The sequence below is a fragment of the Amblyomma americanum genome, chromosome 6 (genome assembly GCF_052857255.1).
Source record: "Amblyomma americanum isolate KBUSLIRL-KWMA chromosome 6, ASM5285725v1, whole genome shotgun sequence".
Lineage (NCBI taxonomy): Eukaryota > Metazoa > Arthropoda > Arachnida > Ixodida > Ixodidae > Amblyomma > Amblyomma americanum.
This window is the reverse complement of record NC_135502.1, coordinates 22,069,574-22,080,718: the sequence shown is the minus strand read 5'-3', so window position 1 is coordinate 22,080,718 and position 11,145 is coordinate 22,069,574. Positions and strand designations below refer to the sequence as shown.

Here is an 11,145-nt window from a genome sequence, read left to right as displayed (position 1 = left end):
ACCACAGCACACACAACAAGAAAAAATACTTTGTACTGATCAACAGAACATGTTTGAACACAATAACACAGGCGAAAATTTTCAAAGACATGCAGTGTTCATTTACAAGAGAAGACAACAGTACCCCCCTAACATGCCGTTTGAACGTTTTTGATGTGCATTGAAAATTTAGCTTCCCTTGAAGTTTATTTAGGGTGGCAGTTACTTGATATGTCATTGTTTGCTTTCCATTTGTTTTTATTCTCGGTGTTGGATGTTTTCGGTGCCTTAAAACACATTCAGCGTTTTCGCTGTCAATGGCTTCATAAAGTTTCTTCTCATGTATTACTTGCAATACTTTTAAATAATATAGCTGGTCTCCCCTTAGGATACTGCTGCATTTTTCCGTGGAAAGATTTAATACAGTGAAGAACTTCTTTTGTAATGTAATTAGTTTTGTGTAATTGTACTACATAGCGGTTCCCCAAACCATTAGACCATATGCTAATATTGAGCAGAAATGAGAAAAATAAATGTTTCTTTTTAGCCAGAGAGGTATGAGCCGAGATAATTTGTGTAGACACCCACCTCTGCGGGCAGGTTCTACACTAATGTTCTTTACGCCTAAAGACCAGCTCAGGTCTTCTTTAAACCAAACCCGAGAAAGTTATGTTCCTGAACTTGACGAATATAAGTGTCCTCAAATTTGACCTTAAGTTGGTTACGTGCAGGTTTGTTGGCAGGACGAAATATGATATAAGTATTTTTGGAAGCATTCAATCTCAATCTATTTTTACTTAACCACGTTGAAAGGTGTAGAAGGTAATTGTTTACAGGAGATTCTAATGTGAGTAGGCTGCGTGAAGAGATGATATTGGTATCGTCTCCATAGATAATTACTTGAGGGGAACTCTCTATCTCGACAATGTCGTTGGTATAAATGAGAAATAATAATGAGCCTAGTATTGATCTTTGTGGCGCTCCTTCTTTTTAACTTCGCATGCATCGATGCCGCGTCAGCAGTTTTCATAAGTTGAAACCTGTCATTCAAATAACTATTTAGAAGGTCAAGTGCAATGCCACGCACAACGAATGACGATAATTTGCTCAGTAATAAATCGGACTGTACAGAATCAAATGCTTTCTGAACGTCTAAGAACAAGCCTAGTGTATATTTTCTATTTCCTATGCTTTCAATTAATCTGTCTTTCATATGCAAGAGAGCTTTTTCAGTCAACCGACGCTTCCGAAAGCAATATTGAGACTGAGTTAATACTCGATGCTTCTCAAAAAAAAAAAAAACTAATCTGTCATGAATAATGTCTTAAAATATTTTAGATACTGCGGGAAGTATAGAAATAGGCCAGTAATTAGATAAAGTGTTTGATTCTACACTTTTCAATACTGCAGTGACTGGCATTTTTTAATTTTTAGAAGTGCACTAGTATTAAAAGTGAGATTAATTATATAGTTAGGGGCATCGCATATCAAAGGCAATATCAACTTTATTTCATTTGCACCAACTTCATCGACACCAGTAGATACATTTACAAGTTTGTCAATTATGTTGAAATTTCACTTCGGTCAGTAGGTCGCAGAAAAAGAGACCGAGTCAGCATTGGACCCACTGATATAGTGTCATCACACATGTTTGTATCAGTGTTAATGTAGGAACCCGATATCACGAAGTGTGTGTTCCTTGCATTAGCTAACCTTTCACCACTGAGACTTGCACCATCAACTATACGGATTACATAATTTTATCGCTGGTTTTCTTACTGGAAGTGTGCTAGTGTCTCATATTTGTCGTTTGTGATTATAAACGCTTTCAAATAGGTTCTGATAGTAATGCCGTTTTGCTTACCTTAACTCTGTCGTTAAAGCGTTTCGATACTTCTTAAATTCCGCACATTTAGTCGGGTCTCGTAAACGGAAAAGTCATGGTATAGCTTGTTTTTTTAAATTTTGATACGATGATAAAGGTCAGAATTAATCCATGGCTTTCTGTGCTTTCTTCCACTACGAGAGGACGGCATTAATACAAGAAAAGCGGAATTATATGAGGCTCGCAGCAAAGAGAACGTTTCGTAAGCTGTGTTGGCGTCGCCTTCTTGGCGACCAGGAGGAAAAATTCCTATTGTGTTTCAGGGTTTATGGATCGGCGACCTTCTCCTTTATTGCCTATGCTTGCGTCTATCTATCTTATGCTTACATCTTGTGATGGAATTAAACGTTTATGCAATTAGACATTGCAGCCGATTCTCTCCAGCTCGCTGAAATGGCTGACGTGAGCACAGCATGTTTTGAGAGAGTGCCACTCATTCGGGATTAAATACTGGGTAAAACTTCTACCGATATCCTTCTTTTTCTTTAAAGAAAAGTGTAATAATAATAATAATAATAATAATAATAATAATAATAATAATAATAATAATAATAATAATAATAATAATAATAATAATAATAATAATAATAATAATAATTTGCTTTTGGGGAAAGGAAATGGCGCAGTATCTGTCTCGTATATCGTTGGAAACCTGAACCGCGCCGTAAGGGAAGGGATAAAGGAGGGAGTGAAAGAATAAAGGAAGAAAGAGGTGCCGTAGTGGAGGGCTCCGGAATAATTTCGGCCACATGGGGATCTTTAATGTGTACTGACATCGCTCAGCACACGGGCGCCTTAGCCTTTTTCCTCCATAAAAACGCAGCCGCCGCGGTCGGGTTCGAACCCGGGAACTCCGGATCAGTAGCTGAGCGCCCTAACCACTGAGCCACCGCAGCGGGTGTATAAATGTTGCATCGCGCCAATACTCGCCCATGGAGCCGAAATTAAATTGGTGAACGGAAAAGTTTAAAGTTAGAATAATGGCGAGCTATGAAGAGGAAAAAGATAGGGGTAACGTTAGGACACAGAGATGGCAGCGTTGATCACAGATCGAACTCAAGTTAATGATAGCCTAGAGGAAATCAAAAGTAGGAAATGGAGTTAGACGGGACGTGTATCGCGGAGAACGGTGACCGATGGTTTGTTGGGGCAAAACAGCGGGTTTCAAGTAACGGAACACGTAGGGCTGAGGCTGTAGAGAAAACAGCGACAGGAATCCAGCGCTGCCTAGAGCTCGATCCCGCACGAAAAGAACAGCGGTTAACAGACAAAATAATTTTTTTTCTTGCTGTCGCACGAGCCACGAGAGTTTACCCATATCCTGTTAAAAGTTCATAATTCTTTGTTTTGCGATGCGCGGGTGAGCCACAATACCGGAAGAAAACTGGATACGGAATGTTTCACCAGACGGTTCACCGCAAAGCTTGCGAGCTATCAATCTAAATTTGGGTGGGCTACAGCAGTGCCTTGCGACTTAGTAGAGCCCTCGGAGGATCAGTCTACCCAGCAAGTCGAATATTTTAAATCATTTTGCGATAAGGTCCTCGGCAGTCAGCTCATCAATAGGCATACGCCAGAGTCTTCAGAATACTTCAGGGTCTAGAGGAGTTCAGATTTTTCTTGGAGGGCCTGTTCGTAATGATGTGCGGGTCCATGGCACCAAAGAAGGATGTCGCCTCATTTTGGGCCAAGGCCTTCTGGCTGGCCGCGTCATTTGCGGTCTGTATATACTACGGGCGAGCGAAATGTAAGCAAGCGCGCTTTCTTCCGCACTCATTTGGGCACGCTCGTGGCGCCAGACCGCCGCTCCCGCGGTTTCGGTCGCATCGAGTGAGGAAACAGCGTCCATGGTGGACACTGGCGAAGGGACACGCGTGCAGCAGAGAGCCCCGTGCTCGAGGCGGCAGCAGCGAAGCGGGGCAGGTGGCCGACTGGCGGGAATCAATAGCGCAGGGGAGGTTCGGCCGTCTGTCGCGCGCGCACACACCTCCCCCCGCTCTCCAGCGGCGGCGCCCCTATACCTGCCCCTACCTCCGTCCAGGTGTGCGCGACCTCCTCTCCTGCCTCGACGCCATTGGCCCGCCGGGGCCGCTGACGTCAGGTGGGGCGCACCACAAAAGGTGCGCCCTTGGAGGGAGGGTTGAGCGGCGGCGGTGGGGGGACGTGAATTAAGGAAGGCGAAGGAACAAGCACAACGCACAAGAATCGAAAAAAAGAGGGAGAAGACACGAAAGCAAGCGAGCCACGGCCCAGCGAGCAGCGGCGCGGGGCACATGGGCGGCGAGCGAGGCGAGCGCGAAGCGGCGGCGACGGCCAGCAGCAGTTGTTGCGAGGAGAGCGTCTGAGCTGCTGCCGTCGGGCGGACTCGAAGCCAAGGCGCGTCAGCCGCAGGTGCGCGCCTTCCAGCACAGCCCGGCCCTTGAGCCGCGCTCGCGCGCGCCGCTCCCCACGACGTTCTGCCGCTGCCTACCGAGGCGTCCCCATGCGCGCAGTTAGGCCTAGCTAGAGAAGAGCCCCATCCGCTGCCGGACGACGACGACGACTCAGGCCGGATTACGAGAGAGGCGAGCTGCGGCAGCGCGCGACGTCGTCCCCCATGTCCGTGGCCAACACCGAGAGCTCGATGACTCTGAGCCAGAGCATGGATTCCGTCAACACGGTCGCCGAGGAAGAGGTGAGGACCAGCGCTGATGCGGTGTCTTCTTGCACGCGCTCAAAGAGCACGAGGCGCGCGCACCGCACCGGCCCAGGGCTGCTACTCGTGAGCAGAGCCTGAGAATGGCGCCACCAGAGATCGTCGTGAGCAGGCGCCGCTTTTGAACGCTTGGCTTTTCTCTTTTTCCCCCGCCGTCTCCCGTTGTTATATGTCAGCTGTTGTCGGAGAGCACTTAACGGAACATCTGCGGCGCCTGCCTCAAGCGTCGTTGCCATAGCTGCCTCGTGTTCGCCGGCGACGCCGTGCATCGTTGGCACTGGTTTCGTATTTACACTTATCGCCCGACACTTTCGGCACTGGCCGCTGTGAACACTCTCCAAGGGCTACTGTCGGCAGTTTGAAAGAGAGCGCGCTTTTTCACAGCGTATTTCGGTGTCGAATCGAGACGAGCACCTAAGCAGGACGAGGAGTTCACGCCATCTCATTTCTGGCGCTGTCTTCAGTCAATGCGGTTCCTGTAAGGTCCACAGCGGGACGCGCTTTGCTGGGTGGTTTTTCGACTGTTTCTGCCAGTTACTGTAAGTACCTGTGCGCTGAAGTTGGAACTCCACTACTTAGGTTCAACACCCTGTCTTTGCTTGCGCTAGGGCGATAGCGAAAAAATATGGCTTCAACACTGCAAACGCATATTCCTCAAAGCGTACTTACATCGGTGATCCACAGTTGGCTTGATACCCAATTTCAATGCTCTTTGTAGTACCATTGTCTGTCAGCCTTCGTGGCTACGATCGCTTGGGAAGCCGACGTCATAGAAGTAACTGACCAGAGGTCTGCGGTGCAATCCACAGCATAAAACTTTTGGCTCAGTTGACTACGGTGTATCGCCATTTATAAAGGAGATTTACGAAAGACTTCTGTTCAGTGTTATGCTAGTCTTGCGACTTTTGTCTTGAGACTTGAACGTGTTACTGAGCTTCTCCAAGCCTTAAACACATCCTTCAGATGTTCCACTCTCACATCATTTCAGCAAAGCAACAAAGACAGTGCATTGTATTATTACACTACTATACGTGAACTAGTACTCTTAGACCGCTAGAAGAAGATTCCGATTTCCCCAGAGGGTCTGGAACCCTCTCCAGAGGGTTCAAAATTGTGCTCGTTTGCAGGGTGGCGTTTGCAACTTATTTTTGACGCAAGCTCAAGAGACGCCAAATAAGCGCTCAGCAGTGACGTACAAGTGAAATGTACATTTGAGAAGACAATAGAAAGATTTTATTTCGGCGATTCTTGTTTCGGCCCGGTATGGTTGTGGTGCTCACGGGCGCCACTTAAAGGAACTGGTTATGAGCACAGGAAAGGCGCAGTAACTGTACCACCCTTGGTGGACACCTAAAGGTGCAAGAGACGTGCGCCACTATCTGTGGCCGTAGAGGTCTTCGAAAGTATATATGCAGCTGTCCCAAGAGTGAGATCTATTGGAGCACTCGTTCGGAGGTTAGTTCTTGGAGGAAGTGGAACGATCAACCGCTTCTACGGAAGTAGCACGCAGAGGCATCAGCCCTGATTATAGTTCGTCGGCCAAGAGAAGCCACGCCCTTCACTTGTAATGGCGCTTACTCTGAAACGCGGTTTTGTTAGAAGTATAGTGATGCCACTGAAGGAACTGGCTTGAAGTGCTCTGTTCATTAAGTACCATTCCAACGTAAAGAAGTTCTCTGTGGCTGCGTAACCCGATTGCAAACTCAGTGATTCAAGATAGGTCAGCTTGGAGGCCCCCACTTCATACTCGCTGGAAAAAACAATGCAGAATTGTGCTTCTTGGCGGCATCTTTTTTAAGTACGAATGCACTGACCTTGTGCGCTTCAGTTTCGCGTACAAACGATAATTGATTAGTGTGCCAGGCAAATATGCTGGCTACAAACTTATTTTCCGCTGTAACAGAAGCTGGGTAAGAATGCACAATCCTTTAGCCAATAGTGAACTGCTCCGGAAAATAACTCCACGGCAATCGGTCAGCCTTTTAAGGGTGCAGTAGTTCACTTATAGCGAAAAAAAAAAAGGTAAAATAGAGGACAACTTCAACAGAAATACCAATCTTGGTATGCATATTTCTGCAGTGCACCACAAATGATAAGAGCCATGGATACCGTTGCTTCGTCGGTACCATCCACTGATGGTCGCGATGTTCTCCCGTCTTCGGTGCGCACAACCAACGCTGCTTATGATTTTCTGCGACAAGGAGGCACGATAGCTTCAACATAACACATCGTTAATATTTCTGAAATGGTTAACAAGAGTAGGTACTGAACTTATCTCCTTGTAACGCCCCAAGTATATTTATAACATCTCCAAAGCGAGGGCATGCTTAGAAAACAGCGCCTTAATAACACGGTCTCCGCGAAGAGGCAACCCGAATTATGGGTGCAGCGCCCTCTCTGAGAGGCTGTGCTTTAACATTGTGCAAGCGCTCTGGGAAACCTTTCAACATGATTTATAATGAATGCAGCAATGGAGAGAAGTCGTTATTTCGCACAAGGGTTGTGATTTTACATCTCGCACGAAACACTTCAAGCAGGCTTGCAAACGTCTGAAAATCACGTTGAGCGGTACGGGTTAAAGAACTACGTGACTGCGCAGAAAAGTTGGTACCGCACGGATCAAAATTTTGTAAGGGGTGCATCGCGATGGGATGTTAAATTGTGCACGAGCGACATTTTTTTTCTCTCAACCCGTATATAACTTTGTAGCTAGTGGCAGGCGTCAGAGGCTTGCCAGACTACGCTATCTCTGCAATCCAGGCTGATAGAGGAGACTGATTTATGCTTCGATGGCATGCGCGACATTGGTTGTGTGATCCTCTACTTTTCCATTTTCTATTGTACGGGTGACCGCCATATCGAGCATTCTTTCGCGCTCGCGTGGAAGCACTGGCCGCCAATCGAAAATGGTCCGCCACGTAGCGTTCTGCCATTCCCGCGCGCTCGAATGCAGAAATGTAGCCATTGTGATGTGCGCCTTTGATGGACTACAGCAGCTGGTGCAGGGAAGAGGTTCCAGTTGCCTGGTTTTTGCGTCGGCGTAGTGAAATACATTGTTTCATGATCTACACCAATCGGATCGACTTCTTTAGTATAGAAAGAGGAGATCTGTGCAGTTTTACGCCGCAGCTTAATAACTAGCTACGTCTGGTTTACTGCCAAATAACGCTGCTGGCAGTTCGACCAGATTCATATTTAGAGGTCTGTAAAGGTTCTAACGAAATTACTTGTTTTCATGCCTCACAGCTGCAGACTGCGAGGAATGCTTGCACTGAAATCGGAGGACACGAGCGATTGTGAATTGCTTTTTATTTTACTTATCCAAATGCAGCCTCCGTGCGAAGCTACTGAGCGGTAAACCTCACCCACACCCTGGGAAGAATATTATGACCATGCATTCAATATAGAAGTGGTAATACAAACGGGGGGCTGGAAAAAGATTCAAAGATTAAAGTTGAATAAAGAAGAAAAACACGTTTCTCAAATCGCAGTCAAAACACTCCCGGCCTCTTCAGAAGAGATTGCTTTACTGACGCTTGATGCCTGTCCATTTTTATAACTTTCTGACGACACCCAATCGATGGTATTTTTCAGAGCGAACAAAAGAAGTTAGCGAGAAGACAAATCTAAAATACAAAAACAAATAATCAAAAGCGTTTGCCGCTTGGGATCTGCGATTTTAACCACGACATAACTGCTGCTGTCGGTCTTATGTACACTCTAAACACGTATACACCCATATGGGAGTAAAAACTCCCTTTTCACAAAAGGGAGCGCGCTAGAGGACAGTTTACACTCTTTTTACTCCTTTCTGTTTGGAGCGTAGCATACATTTACTTAAGAATGTCAGTTTCAGCCAGTTAAACGGCGAATCGCGGCAGTGATTTCGCTATTCACTTTGCTGGCCTAGCCCGACTATTTGCGATATCGCTGGCAGCGGCAGTTCTCCCTCCCCCTTAATATACCGCCAGGAAAGGAGGCCACAAAAACTGATTGTCTCTTTTTCTCGTTATCCCCTGGTGCGGCTGTCACGCTTCCTTGTCACGAGCGCAAAATGAGCAAAAGTGTGATGCCCAAATGATTCAATTTATTTTGAGCCTCTTTTCTCCCTCTCTCGTTCTCTCCCCCTGTCCCTACGAACCATGCTGCAGGCTCTGTAAATTGAACTGCCGCTACATGCCATTATTTTGACTGGCAGCCTTACATTCCGACCCCAAAGAATTTTGTTTTCCGGAACGAAGTTTACAATTCTGTATCACGCAGCGTAGCCTCGATTCGTTCCCGTCCTCCTGGACGAGCGTGGTTTCATTTCGTTTTTGTTTTGTGAATAGCGCAGCCTACTGCAGCGCGGCACTGTTCCTGCGCAGTACTGATCTGCGTATAGTTTGTTGCCTATTGGTGGCGTGCATGTACCGGTTGTCTCTATGATATGAATAAATTTTGAAGTCCCGAAACTGTACTACTACCTATGGGGCTACCTGAAATAGAGGACACCAAACTGATTCTGGTCACTTCGAGTTCTTTAAACGTCACCGAGATGGCAGTACACGGATGCTTTTGCATTTCGCCTTCAGGTCAAACCGAGTGGCCGCCGCGGCCGCCGGGCATCGAACGGGCTACCTCGTATACTCGGCTCCTTAGGGCGGGTCTTCAGTTATCCGTCGTTCGTGATGACAACAGTTCCAGTCACTAGGCGCTTCTATTGTGGCTATGGCAGATACAACGAAGGCAATTCTGTGTGTCAGAAAGTGGTGGCATTCACTGCTGAATGCACCATCTGCTGAATGAGCCATATGCTGAAGGCTGAATGAACGGTGGCATAAAATAGCACCGTTTTCTGTTCCTCATGTCTTCAGTGAATGCCCTTCGCGGTAGATCGGGCAATCTGCCAGCTAATTTGTGCTCGTGCCGCATTGGTTTGGGGTCGAAAGATCTTGGTGGTGCTAAAGGATTCCACTCGTTGCGCCTAGAGATAGATAGCTGCGGTTTCGAGTGCTCGAATGAAGTTCGTATTCATTACGGTGAAAGCCCCCAAATCTGGTCCTTCCTGGTGTCCCTTATGTCCACTATTTACTCTACAGGCAGGGCAATCATAAGAACTGCAATTTTTTTCTTTTTCGAGCTGCAGGCTACGAAAATATTCTTTTCTTGGAGGCACTTAGTCCGTTCACATACAAACATACAACCTTTTCTCAGAGCCCGCGTTCGGGTTACCGTTGCAGACCTTTTTTCTCTGTTAGTAACGAGTCCGATTAGCTGCTAGGTGCAGCTAAGAGTTCGGTAATGGGAAAAACAAAATAACAGCTGCGTTACTGGATTTTGACAAAGTTGTAGTTTCAAGGCTTTGATTGGCTAATGTTTAATTATGATTTTGTCGTTGTCAACAGGCATTAGGGAAGGGAGCGGTTACAAGGGAGAAATGATCTCAGTAACGAATGCAGCAAACGTTTCTTGCGTAAAACTAACGACCTTTATTTGCACAAGTTAAGTCAAATTCCTATAAAAGTGCGTATATTAATTAAAAAATTAAAATGGCAGTAAGTATTACTCACACAACATGACAAATCGTCTTTTAATGCAACAGAAGCTAGTCTTCGTTGAAAGGGATGGTTAGCGATCAGGACATCTGCAGTATACGTTGGTCCGGACCAATAAAAGAATGTGCAACTCCGATAAAATAACTTTCCGGTGCTAAAAAGGTCTCGCATAATTGCGCAGGAAAGGGTGCCGCTCACTCATTCCCTTCGTCACAAAGGGCAAGACCCCAAGACCAGCCGAAAAAGCATTGAACGATTAGAATGCTGCTCCGAAGATAGGTTATCGCTTGAACGGTGCCAAAAATAGACCTCTCTATCTCTACCGTAAAAACGCAAACGCTAAGGCGCCCGTGTGCTGTGCGATGTCAGTGCACGTTAAAGATCCCCAGGTGGTTGAAATTATTCCGGAGCCCTCCACTACGGCACCTCATTCTTCCTTTCTTCTTTCACTCCCTCCCTTATCCCTTCCCTCACGGCGCGGTTCAGGTGTCCAACGATATATGAGACAGATACTGCGCCATTTCCTCCACCCCCCCCCCCAAGAAAAAAAAATCCAATTATCAATTATCTCTACCGCGGTCGGTTGCAGGATTGTGAGCGGCATATTTTCGGCCAAAATGCGTTCGGGAGCGCACAGAGCGCTACATTTTCGTGTCCCGGAGCAGCTATTAGTTGCAAGATCCTTCCTTGTCCCACATGGCAAACGCTAGAATATACATAAAGCGCAATAATTAAAGCCCTGTTGCCTTTAACATAGTTTGTTGGCCAATCGGCGCTGATAACCCGTGGAAGGACTGAGCACCAAACTGTTCCCTCAATGAAGGGTTTATTTACCCACTGTGTCTACATAAAGAACCACGACACGTCAAGAACAGCGATTTTCGTCGTCCAGATCAAGTTGACTCTTAGTAAAAACCGAAATTTGACTTCGCCGCTATCTTCTCTGACCGTTCGGCCGTACGACACAACTCTATGCACTATGTCGGAACTAAACCACATCTCGGTAGATCTGATCTTGTTTTGCCTGTCTGGAAGGCACAAGACTGCCT

At 46.5% G+C, this 11,145-nt stretch overlaps 1 protein-coding gene across 10 annotated transcripts in view; it reads left to right on the top strand.

Annotated features, from left to right (window-relative positions):
• Window positions 1–3,949: 3,949 nt before the first annotated feature.
• LOC144136438 (protein couch potato-like) overlaps window positions 3,950–11,145 on the top strand; it is a 123,841-nt gene continuing 116,645 nt past the window's right edge. For 8 of the 10 annotated variants that reach the window (XR_013315617.1, XR_013315616.1, XR_013315615.1 and 5 more), the window contains exon 1: window positions 4,094–4,538. Coding sequence is in view for 6 of the 10 variants with exons in the window: in XM_077668757.1 (XP_077524883.1) it covers window positions 4,461–4,538 (78 nt within the window). In the remaining 4 variants the exon portion in view is untranslated. Of the gene's footprint in view, window positions 4,539–11,145 lie in introns of all 10 variants that reach the window. The other 2 variants (XM_077668754.1, XM_077668756.1) reach the window with 2 other exon arrangements.